Source organism: Aquarana catesbeiana, linkage group LG07 (assembly GCF_042186555.1).
Source record: "Aquarana catesbeiana isolate 2022-GZ linkage group LG07, ASM4218655v1, whole genome shotgun sequence".
Lineage (NCBI taxonomy): Eukaryota > Metazoa > Chordata > Amphibia > Anura > Ranidae > Aquarana > Aquarana catesbeiana.
This window is the reverse complement of record NC_133330.1, coordinates 198,997,831-199,021,363: the sequence shown is the minus strand read 5'-3', so window position 1 is coordinate 199,021,363 and position 23,533 is coordinate 198,997,831. Positions and strand designations below refer to the sequence as shown.

The following is a 23,533-nucleotide window of genomic DNA, read 5'->3' as shown; positions in this document are numbered from 1 at the left end:
TTACTTTATATTATTTGCCTTCTAGGGGGAAGTGATTTAATAAAATCTCTATCTATCTATCTATCTATCTATCTATCTATCTATCTATCTATCTATCTATCTATCTATCTATCTATCTATCTATCTATCTATCTATATTACTATTTATTTTGATATACATTAATATATACATTGCATTAATCAGTGGTCTAGTGCAGCTAATCTAGATAATATATTATTAAAATAATATAAAATAATTAATAGAAAAAACACAAATATAAAAACCATGAGAAAAACAACAAAACGAATACACGATGTAAATTACAGTGGGTATGACTGTAACTGTTCAACTATATATATATATATATATATATATATATATATATATATATAGATAGATAGATCTATCTATCTATATATCTATATAGATAGATAGATAGATCTATCTATCTATATATATATATATATATATATATATATATATATATATATATATATATATATTTATATATATACACACACACACACACACACACACACACACATATATGTATATGTATAATTTTTTCCCTCTATATGACTATACCTATTTTTTTTATAAAAAATATTTGCACTTGTAGCAGACAAGATATGAAGATAGGAAGATATAAATGGGATATTTTAATCTCCATGTGTTTTTCTGATACTTGTTTTAAATGTAGTGTTCTGCAGCAATTAAACACTTCTGTAATATGTTTTTCAAGAAAAGGAAAAACAACAATATAATTAAAAAATGCCTTTTCATTCAAAATGCAGTATTTTTGGTTTAAAATAGAAGCTTAGGGTTTGCATTGCATTACATATGTATTCCACAAGTAACATAATTCTTACTGTATGAACAATTTATGTAATTCATATATTTCACATATATTTATTGTATACAGACTTTTATCACAATTGTTTCAGTAGTTGTATTACCAACACCACTATTTTCATAATTATTATTATTCTATAAAATAACAAAATTTTCACATTAGCTTCAAAAAACAACATAATATTTTCATTAAAAACACGCAAATAAAGGAAACCAGAAATCAGTCGGAGAAAGCAAGACAATGATAATTGGGGTCAGTATAAAAAAGAGATTAGACAGAGATCAAGCCTCATTAGTGGATAAGGGATATTTTTTCTACTTTAATAAGCTCTCTAGGGAGATATACAGACAGATACTAATGTGTTAATACCTATGAATATTGAGAATCTCTGCTGTTTTTTTTTAAATCAGTGTCTGATTTAAAACAAAGAAAATAAATAGTACTTTTGAACAATGAGTCTTGGGCAGGAATATGAAGGGTAGGGTTGATTATTTGCCTGCAGAAATATATTTAGCAGCAAATAACTCCAGTACATATTTGGGGTTTAGCTGACAAGCCCATCATGAATAACAAAAGTATTATTTCATAAAGCTAAAAAATATGTTGACGGGATTAACAAAAACAAGCTCATTAATATTTTCTGTCACATCTTTAAAAAAATAAAAAATAAAAATAAAAATAGATGTTGTACTTTATGTAGTGACATAAAAATATTACAGCTTAAAAACAAAAGACTGCTATCTTACAAGGAAAGAAAAAAAAAATATCTATATATATATGTAGATATATATATCTACATATATATATATCTAGATATATATATATATCTAGATATATATATATCTCTATATATATATATCTCTCTATATATATATATATATAGAGATATATATATATAGATATATATATATATATATATATATATATCTATATATATATATCTCTATATATATATAGATATATATATATATATATATCTATATATATATAGAGATATATATATATATATATATATATCTCTATATATATATAGATATATATGGGGGGGAAATTAGCTATTTGAAATTATATCATTTTGTAAAAATAACACATTTTATTACATTTTGTTATGGAGTTTTTCATATAGTGTGTGTGTGCACTTTATTTACCTAAGTATAACATGGATTTTTGAGATATGATTGGTTTTAATACCTTCATACTTTGCCAAATTGTGTATTGTGTGATTATTTTACCACATTTCCTTCAATCTCTTTAACCCTCTATAATTTTAATAGTTTATGACCTGTTATTTTAATGTAACAATAATAATTTACAACGTAAATCAAGGTTATCAAATCAGTGTTTTAGAAGATCACATTTGCCCCCCCCCCCCCCCCCCCCCTTTGTTAGTAGATGTTTCTTCCAGCCCACTTTTTCATTGACCTCTATCACTTTGTTATGGTCTTAGTGAGTGATGATACTGTTGTCCATTGTTTGTAACTGAAACTGAAAGTGGGACATTTAAAACATTGTATAATTCATAAATATATAGCCATTTATCAGAGAAGTTGGTGTAACAGACAATTAAGAACAATTTGATATTGTAAATGTTTATTTCAATCTTTGTATCTGTTCCACAAAACTGTGAGGACAGTCTGGATTGAATAGCCTGAGATTGTTGAATACTTCCTAGTACTTGACTGCAAATAAAGATATCTTTTCAAAGCTAGTGTAAGACTTACAACTATGGGAATTACATACTTAAAAACAAAAGTAGCCTTCTGAGTATTATCTTCTGAAGTCGGTGCGTTTTCCTGCGTCAGATGACTTTGACATGTTTGATCTACAGCGTGAGTGTATACTAAATGGTGCAGGTTTTTCTCCAATTCAGTGAATTGTGTTTGCTTCAAATGCCAGATCTGGTTAAGGGGAATTCTTCTCCAAGTAAAGGATGACTGGACATATAGCAGTTCCCTGACTGGACAGAGTAGTATAGTTTGGCTGGATTTTCAGTGTGTAAATGTAAATACAATAAACAACATACTTTTTTGGCCAATTTAAATATTTATTTATTCTTTCCAGGTATTAAGAAGTGTACACAGCTCCTGACTTTATGCAGCTTTCTGCTAGAGAGTCTAAAATATAAATAGTAGTTTGTCAAAACCAATGATTTTACAATGCTGGAAATAGCAGCACCACTTTAAAATCAATGGCATTGCTTCATATGTCGCAAATTTACTTTAAGTGCACTTATATACAATTATATATATTAAAAAAAAAAAAACTCACCGTAGCTGTCCCATACCTGTGGCAAGCATGTTTTTTTTTCTGAGCTGATGTAAAATGTTGATGCATCAAGCCATATCTATATTAATTTATTGTACTTATGGATAAGCCAGTGAGTGTAAATTCTTAATGCGAAGGATGAATGTGATTGAAAGATGTCCCACAAATACTTTCAAACAATATTAATTGTCACACCTTGCACACATATAACTGTATTAATTTGAGGTAATAACCACTCAGTTTGTGAGTACTTTTCTTTTTTACCTAGTTTATAAATAAAGTTGCTGTTGGAAGACCTTTTGGCCTTGTACACCTTAAATAAATGAACACCAAAATCACAAGAATATAGAAAGACACAGAAGGATTCACTTGTACTGTAGCTGCAATACTGCTTTAATCTTTTACGGGATAAATTGTATGCAATCCCAGTGATATTTTTTGTTTGAAACAATTTAGGGAAAAATAAATCCTACATTTTACCTGAGCTTACTCACATTGTTACGGACCAGTGTAAAAGATACACTTTAAGTACACCAACCCCCAAAATATGCATAGCACTAACCATTTCCACACGCAAAAACACATAAGAAACTGAGTTATTGCCCCTAAAAAAGTAAAATTTTCAATACCAAGAGTTCAGTATAATAAAAAAAAAACTTTATCCCAAACACCAGCCTAGATTCTTTGTCCAACCCAAGTCCTAAACATATCCCTAAAACTAAATGTAACCCCCGAACCTAAGCTTACTATACTCCCTGTATCCAACCTTAATCTGAACCTACACCTAAATCTAACCCGATAACTCTAAACTTTGCTAATAATTTTCATATTGAAAATGAGTATCTTGACAAAAACTGTATTATCAAACCAATAACAATGCCAAATTATACAGAATGTGTCTTAGCACCATAACACAGTAAACCCAGTCTTCTGTGGTTAAAACTCTGGGGCCAAAATAATTTATTGTATTGGTCCAAAAAACATTGCAAAGGTCTTTTTTGGCCCACTTCACCATAAATGTATTTTTTTGTATACCTTTATGTCATAAAAAAACACATAAACATGCAGTTTTACAGTACAAAGGACTTTTGCTTTTACTTTACTGCACACATTCTGCACAAAAACACAGCATTAGCTATGCACATGTATAATTTTACAATTTTCCGTAAGCATTGGACTGTATCAGTTAACCTTGTGGGAAAAATCTCTAGCTGGATTATAAATGAGGCAGACTGTAGTGTAAGTATGAAATAAAAAAATGCATCTAATTGATTAACACTAATACTTGAATCAGATTCTACAGTAAGAGCTGTAATATGATTTATTGGGGTTTTTTAATAAGTGTATGGTAGAAAGTGTTGGAATCTGCATTAGGCATAGTGTCCTAAATATTAAAACTCCTTCAAATTAGGTCCCTTCTTCAGCACCAGGGAAGTGTGGTACCCATAAAATGTACAGTGTGGGATGGAGTTATGCAAATAGTTGTGCAGGGGTGGAGAAAGGACTCAGTGGTTTACAAGTAAACACACAACATTTTGTTTTGTACAGAAGGATTTTATTTTCCATAAGTCTGGAGGTAGTTAAACAGACCCTTGTCCTGTAAATGTAATGGAACACCTATGCAAGACTCAAATATCTGAAGGTATTTTCCAGACATGAGCATAAGAGAAATATTAATGTTGCTGAAACCTTTTACCAAGGTCCCCTCTTGCATTAATAATTTAGGACATTATTAAAACATAATCAAGCAATACAGTAATTTGCTTAATAAGCAAACATCAAAACAAATAATATCGATATTGTTTCCAATATGAGAATTTTAAGAAGTTCTCACTATTCCCTACAAGGTTATCTGTGCATAAAAATATGCTGCGTACGGCCAGTTGCATGTTTTATTTATGTCTTAAAATTATTTAATAATAATTTCTGTGTTTATTATAATTAGACAGTTTTTTTTAATAATGGGCACAATATTACTGTTATTGCCAAAACCATTGGTGACAATCTCTGTACTCTTTGTTGAGTCTTTACATTGAAAACTTCCCCGTGTATAACACCAGTCCTTTTTTGTGCAATGACGGGAACCCAGAATTCTGAAGAGACCACCAGGGACCAGGGCCGAAGTGTCCTAAATTTCAGGGGTAGAAAACTGCTCATGTTTCACTAATTTATAATTTGTTTTAGCCATATAAATGTGAAACACATAAAACAAAAGAGAAGTAACTTTTAATTATTTATATAATGCAGTTATTTCTTTTATGATGGTACCAGTTTTGTTGTGGCTAGTCCTTAGGTGGTGAGAATGGCCTAGGGGTAATGAATTTGTAATCTGGTCCTGATGTTGCCATCGTATATATACCTATATACACATACTGTATACCATGCATATACAGTATATCCTCTAATATTCCCTTTAAAAAGAAGATAATGCTTCAAATGCGAAGCTTTAGGCTACATGGTAATATATTCAACCTGTCCAGCACTCTTCTGCTAATGGTAGTGCCCAGTGGATATCTGTTTGGCACCATAAACAGCCCAATTTTGGTTTGATCTGTGTAAAATTATAGATTTTGAACAAATGGTCCTCAAGGTCTACTGCTTCCACAGTCTACACACATACTAGATTTCACATTACAGATAAACCCAGGCCAGTTACATTATATGTTTTGTGCATTGTGTATAGAGCAGCAGGTGTTCTCAGCTGAAGAGGGAGCATGTGATTGGATCAAGTGCCACTCACACCCAATCACATGCTGACTTCTTGGTTATAAATGCTCACTGTTATAGACTCTTCTGGCTAAATTAAATTAATGGCATTGGCTCAATTAAATGAGCATCTACAAGCAAACAATGTAACATTTAATGCAATGTTTCTGGTCTAACAAAAGGTTGCTGAACCTTCTTTGTCTGCAAAATGACTTTCCTTTTAAACTTTCATGGAGATGCCAGGAATTTTTAATCAGCCTTTTATTTAATGTTAGCTGCTTTTATACTATGCAGGCTCACTTCATGCTGTTAACTTCTTTTATGTGCATGCAAAAAGCAGTGTAGTAAAAAGCTAAAATGTAGATGTATGAATATTACACATGAAGTAGAGATCATGATAATGCCCTCTTACACCTTATTCATGGCATGAATGAATGCAAATTGAGTGATGTTTTAGAAGAAGGAAGGAGCATTACTATTCATTAGTGGTGATAAAAGCCAGAAAGCATGATATAGTGATATAAGGCAAGATACAATTAATGTTACATAGGTGACTATCATACTTTACCCAACATATGTATTTCAGTCAACAAATGTACATGGAGTGTCTCTTAAACTGGAAAGTGGGCAGACACTTAAATATATGTTTTGTTAGGAATTTATATTATTAAACAAACATAATACAAGACATCCAATGTGAAATATTTCATATGCCACTCCAGGTAAGATGAGGCTCCAAACTCCACCATCACAACTCAGGTGCTGGCTCAGCTTGTTCCCACTAAAGCAATTAGTTGTGCCAGCAACAGAAATGACGCACATGTGGATGCAAAATAATATTCTTCCTTTATTATTATAGCCAGCCGGAACAGGTTATTTTCTGACATGTTTCATGTCAGAAAATTAAAAAAAAAAAAAAAGTGCTCTTCCTAGTGCAAAACATGTCAGAATAGAATCTGTTTCTGCTAATTTTATAAAGGACAAATTATATTTTCCATCTTGGTGTTCACCATTCCTTTTGTTGCTGGTACAATTAGTAATGTAAGGCATGTTGTCATCAGAAAAGTCACATGTCTATTTACAGCCATCAGCTTGGGAACATCTCTGGGTATAAAAGAATATACAGGAATGATCTGCCTCATTCCATACACTACAGACAAATAAGCTGTACAGTATAGACATCCCATTTCAAGACCCTGAAGGCTGTCTTTATGAAGGGGAGGAGCCCAAAACATACTGTTCCTGTTGTAGATAAGAGCACTAGCAGTCATTCATATCCTCACTTTGTGAGCCATGTAAGGTAACTATCCCTCAACTATAGTGAATATACTTAACTATCCCATAATTGCCAGACATTTCTGTTTAGGAACTAAAATCTGTTGTAAAAAGTCTTTATGGTTTCCCATACAGCAGATAATATTAATATGTTACCTGCCCTCATCCCTTGAATGATGCCACTATGTTGGTTGTCTCATGTTGCCTGTTGATCCTGAAGTGGCCAAAGGAAGCCATAGGAAATACCTGAGGAGTATTACAGATATAACCCTCTCTCCACTTGAAGTGTCCTTGTATGGTGCTGGGTACACTCAAGTATACAGTATATCAAAACTGTATAGCTAGTATTACCTTTTACCTTATCTTTGTCTTGCAGCATTATATCCATACTAGACAACATTAAACTTGAATAAAAAACAATGCCAAAACTAAAGAGTTAGAGAACAAGTCAACAAGTTCAACGAGTAAGTCACAGGATGCATGCAGTACTGCCATGGTTTGACCACAAATCTACCTTCCCATGCAGATATAACCTGTTCAGTAACATGGACAGATTCACACTGTCAGAAATGGGAGAATAAAATTGGTACCAATTGTCAAATTTGAAAATGGCCCAAAATTAGATGTGTACTTTGCCAACACCCCCAGCAAATATACAGATGCCAAAGGTATGGTGTAAAAATGGTGGTCAAATGAACTACAAATAGAATTCAGAAGAAAGTCCAAAGATGTATTACCCTTACATGATAACATAATGCCCTGTGATAATGTAATGAGAGGCATCTCAAAAATTTCAAAGATAGTAACTCCATAATACACAGATGATAAATGCATGAAGAAAATAGGCTCCTAGATCTTATGCAAATTTTTCCCAGTTTGGTGTGTTGATGGTGTAACTTCCATACAACTGTGTACTGACTTTATTCTGCAGTCTTTCCTTACAGACAAGTCTTCATGACCCAAATTGTGACAATGAAGTTAATTTACTATAGGAGGCTGTTCACTTAGAAATGTGAATGCTTACTGAGCTTAACAAATAAGGTGTTTGCTTCAATCAACCAATTATGTCCTAGCAAAAATGTTGATTTTTTTAAAAACTTTTTTTAGTACTTACTCCACCCACTACATCTACTAGTCAATCATCAGATCTTATTTATTGCACAGTACAAACAACAATGGAATAATGCAATAAGTAGCAGTGAATTAGAGATCAGCTTTAATCAGTTTCACATATTGTTGAAAGCTGATCCATAATCCATAATCCTCTGCTGGGTTGCTTCATTTTTCTCTGTTATTACAAAAGCTTACTGATGGCATAGATGTTTGGTAGCAATCTGTATTCTATATTAATGTGGAAGGATAAACACTTCTACAAATAATATAATATTATATGCAGTAACACGTCTATCCTACATCAACACTGTAATTAGGTTATACATTCATTGGTAAGTACAGAATGTGGCGAATAATATAGAAATAACCGATCATCACCCTTACCATTGTTGACTAATATATATGGCAATTTGTATCGAAACTTATTACATAATAATACAAATGTATTGTTAAAAAGAAATAACCGATCATGTGTAAACTCTGTGACAAACATGGATGTCATTTGTTCACCATTTCCCATTGTTTACTGTCTGTACAGTAACTGTTCATTTTATTCTGACCACAGAGAATGCCACCACTCAGCCCAGAGAAGCCCACTCTATGTGCAGGATGTGGAGGAAAAATTTCTGACAGATATTACCTCTTGGCTGTAGACAAGCAGTGGCATCTACGCTGCCTGAAATGCTGTGAATGTAAACTGGCCTTGGAGTCAGAACTGACTTGCTTTGCAAAAGACGGAAGTATATACTGCAAAGAAGATTATTACAGGTACATTATGAAGTATAATGTGCTTTCAGATACCTGTGTAAAATATGGCCTTGAGTTTGTATGTACAAATCCATGTTGCCACATGTCACTGAATAAATGCCATTAAGGTTTATAATACAATAGTGTCACACATCAGTGCCTTGTGCTCCGTGTATAGCACCCAGCTACCTTTAAAACTGCTTACAGCAGCCTTGCAGCAGGTGCTCGGTACCTGTCTCTCCTAACAGGCAATACATGTGCATGTTATAGAGGCACAAAGCCATGTTCAGGTTGTCTCATTTAAATAATTATTTTGAGATGATTTTGCTAGTGTGTTTTTTTTGTTCATACTTAGATTGGCTCATCATGATCACCTATATATAAAGCTCATTGTCAGGCACACATTAAGAAACATAAATGTAGTATTCACGAAAAATGACATGTCTTTTTAAATTCAGCTAGTAGAGGGAGGGCCAGCACTAGGACCCATTGGAGCCTTACTACAGTGAGCATGTGCTGACATGCTGACACAATGAGAGAGCAGAGTGGTGACCTTATCACTGTACTCCTCCTCTTTCATTGTCAAATCAGAAAACTGGGGTGTTCCTTGATCCCACTTTAGTGTAGCTGTAATGGAGGTTTCATGCCTTGTTATGCTGCCTTGCTGTGATCTCTGGTAGGGAAGCCAGATTGCAAAACTGACTGAATGGAGTTACATATCCTTTTGCAGCAAACAACATATGCTGTATATGTATTTCAACTGTGTACTTAGCTGCTTACATGAAGTTTAGCTTCAGAAGATTGAACATCTCTCCATTAAAATCAATTTTAGCTACTCCCATTCCATTGCAGTTTCATTTTTTTCTGCTTGTTCATATACAGCAGGGACAGCCCTAACACTCATATCCCAAACAGATCACATTGTCTGCATTATGGCTTTCCTATTACATGTATTTAGCCAAAGCACAAATGAAGTGTCCCACTTGCTTGACTCTCATGAGCGTATTTTAATTCTTCTAGGCCTCAATTTATAGCAGAGCAAGAGTTTATTACTGGGAGATTCTGACCTCTGTATCACTAGCAACAAAAATACCCTTTAATATTCAGAGACATAGAGCCAACATCTCAGTGCTAAAAACCCAGTGGTCTGCACTACACGTCTACGTGAAATTAGTAAATGTAAAGAAGAGGTGGTTGGGTACTGGCCTATTAGATGGATCAGTAGCTATGTTATATCCACATGCCTTTGCAGAGTTAAACATTTAAGGGTTATATCTACTCTCAGGTCAGCAAGGCTAGATAAAGAGATCTATAACTACATAAATAGCGCACAAGTGTCATCTTACTGTAAACCTGTGCTATTCTATTTCAGTAAAAGCACAAAACTCAATAAAGGCCTAATCTTGAAAAGAACACTGAACTTACTGTAGGAGTGGATGCTATTCACTTAGCAAAGAAAATGGTTTACTTTAGTGAATAGGATGAACCTGTGCTTGCTTTGAATACCCAATTGCGTATAAGGGAAATGGAAAAAAAAAAGGATTTTCTTTCTAGCATATGATTGGGGATTCAAAGGGAACATAACTTCACAATATTCAATAGCATTCTTTTATCAAAGTAAGCATTTACTTTGAAAAGTTAACATTTGCTTTGCTACTTGAACAGCATATCCTTTAGTACAGGGGTCACCAAACTATGGCCCTCCAGTTGTTTAGGAACTACAATTCCCATCATGTCTAGTCATGTCTGCGAATGTCGGAGTTTTACAATGCCTCACGGGATGTGTAGTTCCACAACAGCTGGAGGGCTGTAGTTTGGAGATCCCTGCTTTAGTAGATCATCCCCATTGAGAATAGCAGGGTAGGGGAATCTATTAAATTTAATATAACACATTAACGCATTTCTGTGCTCCCATTCCAGTTGCAAATGTTCCACATAACACTCCTAACAAGTCCTATCTTTATATATTTACCCTGTTTGTATATGTGTTGGATTGTGCATACATGATCTGACAGACAAACTTTATAATGAATAGACTGTGTATAAACATGCATGCTCATATCTTCCCCTTGAATTATGTGTACATAAACTGTACATGTTTATAAAATAAGCAGGCACTTATAATGCCTGAAATCAAAGAATAAAAGAAAGACATAATAACTTACCAAATTCACATTATTTTCTGAGATTAAGGACACTGCAAAAATGGCTTCAATTTGTGTAAATGCCAGGAGAAATAGAAAATCATTTTCATCTGTTTTTCTTTTGAATACATTCCAATGCAGAATAATAAAACATGGGCTCTTGTGTGTAGCTATGGGGAAAAAGAAAATTTTGACAAAAAATATTTTTCAATTACAAGGAGTCATAGCTGGAAATTATCAGTAGTCTTAATATCAGAGTTAAGTTTCAAATTCTAACAAAGAAAATGTCCTCTTTCTATAATAATCCTCTTTCTATAAAAGTATCATGGATCCCCACCCCATTTATTAAACTGCCAGAATCATCAAAATTGTTTAACAGGAAACAAACTAACATTTTTTGTGAATTTGTGTTTACAATGACAATAAATCTTGTCTTATTATTGTTACTTGCCTCTTTAGTGTCTGTCTTCCATGATCTCATGATCTTATCCATCCCACATTTAAAAACCCGCACCGCCATTTTCAAAATATACGTCATCAGTGGCCAACTTCCTTTTTTCTGGTTTTCTGTGCTGGCCCACCAATGTTTTCCATGGTGATACAGATGCTGTTTTTTTACGCCTTACCATTGCCACGACTTTAGCAATGGAAGCATCATTACACCACCTGTCACTCTCATTTGTGAAGCCATGGCAATGTATAAACAATACAAATTTGATGACTAGGATTTGATGAAATATTGCAAGTGCTCACAGTTTACTCACAAGAGCTCTCTAAAAGGCACTGACTGCCTATCCAGCCAGGGAGCAGCAGGAAGGCACTGGCAATGTCACCAGTGCCTTGAAAAAAACAAACATTTAAGCTTTCAGAAATAATGTTAACTTATGCGTATAAAGTGATCATGTTCAGCATGCAGAGCTGACAATTTTACAAAATCTGTTTTTAATCTTGATTTCAGATTTTTTATTTTATTTGATTTAACATTGCTTTTAATATAGAGCACCCTTGCAATCCTTAAGTTTATAGATACGCTTGATTATGATGATCATGATTCCCCTTGAAAGATTATAATTCTCTGTAATATTGTAAAATATTGTAGCAGAAAAGAACAATCTCTGATTATGAATTCAATGAAGAATGCAATGTTTTGCACTGACATATTTTAGCATATTACATATTTTCAGTATTTTAAACAAAAGCATTATAAATTTCTAGTTGAGTTTGAAAGTGGCAGGTTGCCAGTAATTCTATGGGTAACATATGCATATCCTTTTCTCAAATTTTAGCTGTAATGCATGTAATTTTTGCATCTCATTATTATTTTGCATTATGGTTTGAGGCACTAAGAGAAATTAAAACACATTAAGATTCAATTCATAAAGCTAATACAACAGGACATGGATCCATATTTTATAAAGTGTGACAGTTATTTTCAGCTCAGATGAGATTTGAGAATTACAATCACATAAAGTTAAGGCTTTGTCAATAGCCTTTGACTGTTATCGGAAACAAAGTCAAATGGACGTATGGCTCAGTTGTATCTTAGTATTCTAAAGTATGTTATGTTATGCATACTGATAACTGCTATTGATTCATAGAATAGCTAATGCGAATCATATGTTTATTTGTACAGGGGCAGGTTTATTTAAAATATACTGTGTGCCATTTGATTTTTAGATATAATATGCAAATGTTATTCGCCTATTTAATGGGAGGAAAGGAATAAGTATACAAGGGGTAACAGCAATTTTGTATAAATAAAAAATGTTCGTATTGACCTGTTGTCAATCAATGTTCTGTTTGTCTCCAGAAGGTTTTCGGTGCAGAGGTGTGCTCGTTGCCACCTTGGTATCTCAGCTTCAGAAATGGTTATGAGAGCAAGAGAGTCGGTCTATCACCTAAGCTGCTTCACGTGCACCACTTGTAACAAGACCCTGAGTACAGGAGATCATTTTGGCATGAAGGAAAACCTAGTGTACTGCCGTGCTCACTTTGAGCTCTTGGTTCAGGGAGATTTCCACTCACAGCTTAATTACACTGAGCTCTCTGCCAAAGGAGGTGGGCTGTCTGCGCTTCCATACTTCACCAATGGAACAGGTGCAGTGCAAAAAGGAAGGCCCAGGAAGAGGAAGAGCCCGGCCCTCGGAGTAGACATCATGAACTATACTTCAGGTGAGCGTGCTTAAAATCTTAGCAGCACTTGTTATGCAAATCCTAGGATACTCCACTGTTCAAGCTCAGGCACATGGCCACCCAGGGCTGTACAATGTAAAGTTTAGGCATCTTTCCCCACCCAGTAGGCAAAGATGCTGTGTACAGCCACCCCATTGACAGGAATGGCTGTATTTGGCTGTAGGTAGATATACACTGGTACTTCTGTACAAAAGTAAAAAACACTGAATGCAGACTATTTTCATTCAGAGTTTTATGTCTGTATGCATGTGTGCATCTACGCAAGTACCAGCCTATACCTGCGTACAGGCATTCACTTCTGTGGGGTGGCTCTATGCAGCACCAATGGAAAGGGAACTACGCCCAAACTTTATGCCATCTGGACATGTGCATCAGCCCACTTCTGTTAACAAAACATGTCTGATGTTTACAAATGATGGCTCATTCAGAATTAAAGTATGTATTGCTCAGGGGGTTATTTGGAACTTGTCAAAAATATGGGGGCTGCTATCACTGACATCCATTTTAAAATGCTAGTTGCCTGGCATTTATCCTGACCTTCTGGTTCCAATACTTTCAGTCACTGGGGAAGATTTACTGAACCTGGTGCAGCTGTGTATGTTAGCCAATCAGCTTCTAACTTCAGCTTGTTCAATTAAGCTTTGTCAACAAAACCTGGAAGCTGATTGATTACTGTGCAGAGCTGCACCAAATTTTGCACCCTCCAATTTTAGTAAATAACCCCAACTGACCCAGAACAAGCACAGAGATCAGGAATGTCAGAACAAGTTAGAGGCCCCTACCTGCAAAAATATTTAGTTCAGTGACTCAAAGTATTGAATGTTTTTAGATGTCTGTATAAGATATATGTGGATTAATTTTGTGTATATTGAAAGTACACTGGATTCATAAAGAAAATGAGTTTGTACTTGAGATTATCTCTTGGTTGTTCATATTCTGATTTCTAGTCTCCATATTCTACAATTTATACTTATCCCCGTCTATACAGTATACAAATCTCAAAGTTTTGAAGCAAGATGGTCAATATGAAAAACCAGGCAACTATAATTTTCAAAACATGTGGTCCCCCCGCAAACTCCATGTTTCTCTCTTGCAAGGTTTTCTTTAGTATCAAACTGGTTTAAAACTTGACTCCAGGCAAGTGGCTAAATACACAGATGAAATACATATAAAGGAGCAGACTTACATGCCAAAGGACTTGTATTTCTGTCATTCCAGTTCTGAGATTCACACAGCCCTGGCACACAACACAGCTCTGCCTAGCTGACCAGGAGACATGATTTTTCTCTGCAGCAGTTAAGTAACACTTGTAACTGTGTAACTGGACAATGAAAGAAGAATCAGCAGACTGTTGAACTAATATCTGTCACTCTGCTCTCTCCTGCTTTCAGCACATTTTAGCACATGAGCGTTGCAGCACAACTGATTGGTTTTGTGTGCTTTTTCTCCATCTCCTAGTCTGAGTTCTGTTGTAAGAGAACTGGAACTATCTGATACAAAGTCAAATTCATGTGTTTACGGTACTGGCATTTAAAAGCATATTTCAAGGATTATAATAATACAGAACTGTGTTAATGTGTCTCCTATAACTGCCTGGAGTTTGAGTTAAATTTTATTTTCTAAAGCAGCCTTTCTCAAACTTTTTAAAATGCAGGAACCCTTGAAATAACTTTCTGGTATCAGGGAACCCCTGGTAGTTATTGCTATATCTATAGCTCATGGTACATTAGTGTGATGGTCAGTGAGGGAAATGTCGCTTACATTTGGGGTCATTAGGAAGAATCCCTCCTTACAGATAGCTAAAAAGATCATTGGTGTTAGTGGTTACTTATCTGAGAGACAGAAATTGCTCATTGCTTAAGGAATCCCAAGAAACCTTTGGAGGAACCCTAGGGTTGCATGGAACTCTGGTTGAGAATGGCTGCTCTAGATGCTGTTGTGTTTATGAATTTTGGTCCCCTATAGTTCACCTGTTCTATGAGAATACTAAATATCTCCAAAACCATATATTAATATAAATATGCTTTAAGTCCAGGTGACATAGAGTAGAAGAAAGCAAAGCAAAGCATATTTTAGGATATATTCACATATGTCCATGTTCTCTGAAAGATTTGTGTATGAGTTTCCACACATAAAGGTGTACAGAACCAGGAGATTATGACTGTTCTGTGCACAATTATTCTATTCATTAAATTGGATGCATCCATACAGAATACAGCATTGTACTTTGACATTAACAGGGGCACCGACACACAATCTACATTACAATTACCGGTATGTTAAACTGTGATCTCTATATACCAATTATCACTTTCTCAAAGTATTCATTACTTTTAATACATCTTATTAATTTATTACTACCCATGTTTTTTATGGTATAGTTACAGTATACTAACAATACAGATGTAATTGCTAGATATAAAATTATTTTTAAAATATCTTTACAATAAATGATCACAGAGGGTCTAAAAAAGCTGATTTGATAACAGTGTAGACGGGTTTACATCAGTATGCAGCACAATACTAAATACAATTCTATTGTGTTGACATGAAAAATTTAGACTTGGTGTCACTTTTTTCTTGTGGTGGTGGTAACTGTCTGTTAGTTTGAAACAATTGGCTGGGCTAGGCATAGAAGGACCATATGTCTTTGCTATAAAACAGGTGGAAGAAAGGTATTGCCAATCAATGGGTCATTAGTGTTACTAACTAAGGCTCTGGCTGGAATTGATACAGTAGAGAATATCAAGTTCACTATCAGTTGTTAAGAAAATATTTTCCCAATATAGCCAAAATATTAGCAACTGATAGGGGCCTGGTTTTATTGAGTTATGTGTGTTTTGTGCTTTTGAAGTATCTAAGGAATATAATATAACTTGTAAAGCTCAAGTACCTTCCAGATATATTAAAAAAGGTGTACAGTCTTACACTTTTTTATTTAAAAGGCAGCCACAGCCTGGGTAGAAAAGCGTGTGTCCTGCCAGTATGCTGAAAAGTGGGAAACTTATGCTGGCCATGCATGGGTCTTTTTTTCAGCTGAACAAAAAAAAAAAAAGACCGGATTCCTCCATCCACAGAATTAAGGTGGACATTGTATTCTGACAGTGGTGACTGATCAGCATCAAGAAATATTTTCCAAAAAGCCCATTCAACAGAAATTGATTGTTAGAACTGGCCGAATTTTGATCTATCTATGGCCAGCCTAACCCTCAGTGTGAAAACACTGATCTCCTTTCAGGAGCCGACACGCCCCCATTGCTAAGTCAGAGTTACAGCTCTACAATCAGCAAGGAGCATGAGCTTTGTAAATAGATCACTCCTTTCCCACAAAGAGGAAATTACACTACATTTATAGCAGAAGGCAGGCTTTTCTACTCAGGCTGTTGCTGCTATCTAGAAAAAACAAACTGTAAGACTTTGCACACCTTTTGTTCTGATAGACCTGGAATGTATTTAGCTGACTTAAACCAAGGGTTCGCTTCGGTTTTGATATCCATTGGAATGAAATGATTTGTAACAATAGTAGATAGTGAAGTACCATGGGATTGGTCCACCCACGATTGATATTTTACTTTTTTGGTAGACAATGAAAAAAACGAACATAAAAAACTTTCCAGAGCCTTTCCTATCCTCTGGAACTCTCTACCTCAATCTGTCTGTCTGGTTGTCTCCTACTTTGTCCCCCTTAAGGTTATCCATGGAAACTCATTTCATTCCACTCTAGTTGATTGTAAGCACTCATAAACAAGGCTATAATAATCCTCTTGTATTGTATTGTGTTGTAATTGTACTGTCTCTCTTTTATACCGTAAAGAGCCTAGTAAACTGATATATATATATCTTATATAATATTAATAATATTAATAATAAAAGTAGTAGCTGATGCTTGGAATAGACATCGAGCAGAGGTAGTGAGTCAGTCAACAGTAAGTGGATTCAAACATGCTTGGGACAAACACAGATCTATACCCAGGCAAAAAAAGTGAAAAAAAATGGGACAGACGGGGGACCACTTGGTCTTTTTTCTGCCCTCTAGTATGTTTTTATTTAAACCATCTGGCAATTTCTTTAGACTTTATTGAGGTGCTTGAGTTCTTGGTTCTGTGCACCTGGCCATTGTGAGGGGTTCTCACTCTCCCTGCAGGTTTTATTTTTATTTTATATCAGAGATTGTAGAACATGCAAATGTGGATGGGGACATTAAAACTTTCAAGGTGGTTAGGAACAAAGTTGGGAGCAACAGCAGGGATATCTTGTGGGTGGAGTATTTAAAGAAGAAGTACAGCCAAAAGTCGTTTGGCTGTACTTCTCCTGTGGATAACAGTAGTGCAGTTCATTCTCTACTCCTGTGACCCGTTTTCAGCAAACAGCGGGATGAACCCCACTGTTGCCTTATGTCACAGGGTCGGTCCAGGTTGGGAAAAGTACAAATTCTGGATGGACCCTCTGCACACTGCTACACACCCTTTCCAGCATACTATGCAATGAAAAACAAGGATTTTTAGTTCACACATATTGCAATACATTTTTAAGCTGGCCAACTGCGTCACATTAATCGCTCTTATGTCCAGTCCTACACAGCTTTGCCACTGCAAATGCTTTGGTGGACACCATGCCAACATAGGGCATAAAGACACAAGGTGGGGGAGAGCTACTAGGTTCAGGTCTAGTCACCGACCTGCATTACAACAGAGACATGGCAGTGGAAAAGCAGTTTAGGACTGGCCATGGAAGAGATTACTTTGATGCAGTTGGCCAGCTTAAGCATGTTGCAATATGTGTGAACTAAATATCCCTGTTTTTCATTGCATAGTTTGCTGGAAAGGGTGTATAGCAGTGTGCAGAGGGTCCATCCAGAATTTGTAGTGGTAATATGTGGTCACACCCCTTCAACAACTGATAGTTTAAATACTTGTACAAGCTTTTGGGATTTGAGCACAAGTAAATCTTTTCTCCCCAGGTTGGGGAAAGACCATGACCATATGGTCAGGATCTGCCTAGAGCCCTGGACCGACACCTGGCTCAGCCTCCTAGCGAGCCACTGAGAGCCTGGGCCAGCCGCTCCTGCCCCCTCCACAGCCCAGTGCTCCAGTGAGTGTGGGGTTCATGGAGCTCTGAGAACTGAGCGATCAGTGGTGTTTGATTGCTCGGTTTTAAGTCTTATAGTCGGCGGGGGACAGATGCAGCATCGGACTGTTACATACACCTAGGTATGTATGATTCTTTAATAGCCGGGATCCCCTTTTGATCTGGCCCGACGGCATATAATGTCGCCCAGGTCACCACGATTGCATGCCCGCGGGGCATGCTGTGTCCTTGGGCCATGGCGCGCCCCCGATCTCGGTAAAGAGCTGATGATGCGGCTCTTTACCCATGTGATCGGCTGTGTTCAATCACAGCTGATCACATGTAAACACAGAAGTGCCGTTCATCAGTTCTCCTCGCCTCACACTGACAGAGTGTGAAGAGAGAAAAGCCAATCAGCAGCATCTCCTCACAGGGGAGACCTGTACTGATCATCAGGGCACTGATTATCAGTGCCCTGATGATCAGGGCAGCCCCAACAGTGCCCAGCAGTGATGCCAGTCTGTGCCCATCAGTGACACCAATCTGTGCCCATCAGTGATGCCAATTTGTGCCCATCAGTGAGGCCATTCTGTGCCCATCAGTAATGCCAGTTAGTGCTGCTTTTCAGTGCCCATCAGTGCCTGCTTTTCAGTACCACCCATCAGTACCCATCAGTGCCCATCAGTGCCACCTATCATTGCCACCTATCATTGCCCATCAGTCCTGCCTATCAGTGCCCATCAGTGCCACTTATCAGTGCCCATCAGTGTCACCTATCAGTTCTCATCAGTGCAGCCTATCAGTGCCCATCAATGCAGCTTCATCAGCGCACATCAGTGAAGGAGAAAAATTACCTGTTTGCAAAATTTTCAGATAGAAACAAAACCCAGGGATGATTAAATACCACCAAAAGAAAGCTCTATTTGTGAGGAAAAAAATGATAAAAAAAAGATTTGGGTACAGTGTTGCATGACCTCGCAACTGTCATTGAAATTGAGACAGCGCTGAAAGCTGAAAATTGGCCTGGGCAGGAAGGGGGTAAAAGTACCCCGTAGGCAAGTGGTTAAAAAAATTCTCAAACCTCTGTTTTAAGATATATCAGAAGCCAGAGACTGACTCAACCCAGCAGACTCCAACTGTAAAAAAAAATCACATTTGAGGGTACTGATCTTTAAAAGCGTTTATCAGCTGCTTATAGTATACATATTTTCTTAAGAAATGAAATAAGGTTTAGGAGGGTAAATACAGAGAGTTGGGGTAAGGGTTCTTTTTAGCATTTAACAATTCATTTTCACTGAATCATTCTTTATGGCTTTATACCATTTTTTCAGAGTCATTGGAGATTATGAAATAAAGTGATTCACAATAAAACCAACGTACAACATTTGATGAGTACAAAATGAAATAAAATTGAAGTGTACTTCAACCATCAGCATGCTGAGTAATCTGGGGAATTCACAAAAGTTATATCCATTACAGCTGTAGAGAGAAAACTCAATTCAATATACTTGGGTTTATATTTCTTTCACAAGCTATCTGTCATTTTCCCAAGGTGAGCTGTTAAAAAAAAAATTCTTTATTAACTACATAGCTGAACCGTAAACCAGCCAATAACTGTTTCTACTGCAGTACTACCTAATAGAATATGATTTTCTCCTTGTAACTACTGGTGGAGGTATTGATGGCAGAATACAGGCAAATATGCTAAGTAAAGTATTTGGACATTATGCCACTTTCGGTATATACTGTATGTGAGTAATGATATCCTTGTGTAAATGCTTTAGTTACATGGCTACAACTGGACTGCTGCTAAAGCAGAAGATTGAGAACATTGCAGGAAACCTAAGGAAACAATGTCACCTTACCTATGCAGGAAAAAGTGACAGCGTCTCTGCAAAGGGCACCCACTGACCAAGTTCTACTCACTTTTCTTATGCTTCCTCGCCACTCCTTCTTTCAGTGGTTTCATCAACCAAAGTGAGTGGTCATAACACCACCTTGGTCATGTAATGGTACTTGGGTCTAGCGACTGGCTGCTGTGCTTGAACACTGTTCCAGCAGTGGAGGCCACACACTTTCCCCATACTTGGAAGCACCAGCATAGTAGCACTGGTAAAGTGAATATAAGGGGTCAGAAGGCCTTTATGGAGACAGCATAGACCCTGTCACAGGTAACTGTGTTGATACAAATAGCCCAGGCATTTTCTATTGCAATCACCATTAGGAAACTCACCCCGAGTCCATATGTGTAGACAGAAAGTGGATGTAAAGAGGCTGCAAGAGATTAGTAGTGATCATATGTAAAAAAAAAAAGATAAATTGGGGTGTAGTATAGGGATATTTTTTTCTTTTTGTTTTTGTTTTTTTTAAATTAAAATAAGGCAGTTGTTTATGAATTACAGTGCTAGCAAACTAAATGTCATTCGGCCAGGGTTTACATTAAAGTGAAACTAAAGGAAAAGCTTTTTTTTTTTTTTCATTTTGGATAGAGTAGGAAGGGTTTTGAAGCTCTATTTTTGACATCTACATCCCATTGGGGATATTTCCCTTCACTTCCTATCCTATAGCCAAAACCGGAAATGAGAGAAAATCCCTCTAAAGTGAGGGAATCCCTGGTTGTCACCAGGGTCACTAGAACTAGTGTCCCCATTGGAAGATTTCCCCACTATTCCTGTTCTGGGGACAACCAAAAATTGGGATTTTCTTTTACTTTCACTGTCAGTGATAATGGTAAACAGGATAAACAGAGGATGAGTCTCCCTAACAATAAATGAGAGATGTTCCAATACCTCTCCGCCCTACCCAAAACTAAAAAAAAGTTTTGTCTTTAGTTATACTTTACGATCCAGAGAGACTTTTGATTTTTCTCTACGATTTTTATACCCTTCCTCTTTAGACTTGTTGTGATACTTACCCACAAGTGTACCTAAATGTCCATAACACATAGCTCCCAACTGTCCCTGATTTTGAGGGACTGTCCCTGATTTGGAACAAAGTCCCTCTGTCCCTCTTTCCTCCTCATTTGTCCCTCATTTTGGTCTGATCTATATAATTGTATATAAAATGCACTGTTTATCCTTCAAAAAAGTGTTTCCCAGTGCTAAACCTTTCATCAAATTTCTAAATAGCTGCATTTGTAAATTTCAAAAGCCAATATAAAGGAATAGTAGTGGTAAAAAAAACACTTGTGGGTTTAACTATTAATTTTTTTTGTATATGTCTCCTTTAAAGAGGGCATGGCAGGAGGTGTGTTCTATGTCTACATACTTTTGATAATAGGTGTCCCTCGTTCCCATCTCAAAAATTTGGGAGGTATGATAGCAAAGGAAGGAATAAATGCATATGAAAAAGAAAATAATTGACTCAAATGGTTGAATGTGTCATTGCCATCATCCCATATAATATTCCCAAAAAATTGTGCAAACCTCTAGTTTGGGATTTTTGGGGCAATGAAACAATTGAATTAAGTAAAAAATTCATTTATTATAAATACAGATATAAATTCATGGTACAAAAGTTGATTGGGCTTCAAAATATTTGTAGACAATACATAATATTAAAAGACACAGTGCATGATTGAGAAGGATGATAGAGAGTGATACATCTTACTACAAGATACAGTCACCACCAGTACGGAGAAGGTGGTGTCAAGTAGCAGAATTCCAACGTGTTTCAATATATATTATTCAAGAAAGTCTTCCTCAGGGAAAATTGTATCACAATATTTTTCATGCATTCAGTGAATAACAGCTAGTGCATTCCCAGTGCCAGAGTGAAAAAGGTTTCAGTCCTCCATTACCCAAGCTGCCACACATCCTCTACAAGATGGCTGGGTATAGTAAAGATCCCAAAGAAATGGCATTCCAAAAACTATTACTTGATGGCATAAAGAGGAGGCTGCAGGGGTACATCCAAAATCGGACCAAACCATCGGATGAAAAGCCTTCACTCCATGGTAATCCCCTTCGGCTAAATACCGGGGGGAGGAATGGCGCCATTTGCCGTCCCTGGTGTCCTTTTAAATGGTGTGGGCGACAGAGATGGCAAATGGATGGCAAAGGGCGCCATTCCTCCTCCCGCTATTTAGCCGAAGGGGATTACCATGGAGTGAAGGCTTTCCATCCGATGGTTTGGTCCGATTTTGGATGTACCCCTGCAGCCTCCTCTTTAAGCCATCAAGTAATAGTTTTTGGAATGCCATTTCTTTGGGATCTTTACTATACCCAGCCGTCTTGTAGAGGATGTGTGGCAGCTTGGGTAATGGAGGACTGAAACCTTTTTCACTCTGGCACTGGTAATGCACTAGCTGTTATTCACTGAATGCATGAAAAATATTGTGATACAATTTTCCCTGAGGAAGACTTTCTTGAATAATATATATTGAAACACGTTGGAATTCTGCTACTTGACACCACCTTCTCTGTACTGGTGGTGACTGTATCTTGTAGTAAGATGTATCACTCTCTATCATCCTTCTCAATCATGCACTGTGTCTTTTAATATTATGTATTGTCTACAAATATTTTGAAGCCCAATTAACTTTTGTACCATGAATTTATATCTGTATTTATAATAAATGAATTTTTTACTTAATTCAATTGTTTCATTGCCCCAAAAACCCCAAACTAGAGGTTTGCACAATTTTTTGGAATAAATGCATATTGTAAGTGTTGTGTTTTGATATTAGACCCTCTAACTCTACTGTCCAAAACAAGGTAAATCAACAGGTTTACTGTAATACCTCCCTTTCCTTCAGCAAATATTTACCTTTACTTCACCTCCCACCACTGGAATTGATCTATTCTGAGATTACACTGGGCTGAAGATTGTCTCCCCTCTGCCATGTGACAGAACAGGGCCCAACCTTTTGAAGAGTGAGGGCCACTTAAGTGACTTGTCAACCAGTTGTGGGCCACAATGAGCAGAGTGGGAGGATGACTGGCCCATGTCTACACTGCATATGTGGAGCAAACATGGACACAGCCCACTCTACTCTAAGGGGCCCTTAGATCCGATCTGCCCAGACTGAAGGGGACGGATGTCCTTCTGGTTTTTTTAATGGATCGAATTCGAAGTAGGTGGTTGTAAATAATCCGTTTACATCTGCCACTCCATAGAGGGGAATGGAGGGTCCGATTGGGTTGGACTGATCGAGTGAAAGGGACATAAGGCCGCCTTTCACACTGATGT

General features: G+C 36.5%; 1 protein-coding gene across 5 annotated transcripts in view; it reads left to right on the top strand.

Moving 5' to 3' along the window:
- The window catches only part of LHX9 (LIM homeobox 9), an 81,123-nt gene that overhangs the window by 6,884 nt on the left and 50,706 nt on the right, over nucleotides 1–23,533 (top strand). For 4 of the 5 annotated variants that reach the window (XM_073592972.1, XM_073592967.1, XM_073592968.1 and 1 more), the window contains exons 3-4: nucleotides 8,758–8,960; nucleotides 12,894–13,255. In XM_073592972.1, coding sequence (XP_073449073.1) covers nucleotides 8,758–8,960; nucleotides 12,894–13,255 — 565 coding nt within the window. The remainder of the gene's footprint in view (nucleotides 1–8,757; nucleotides 8,961–12,893; nucleotides 13,256–23,533) is intronic. The other variant, XM_073592971.1, reaches the window with a different exon arrangement.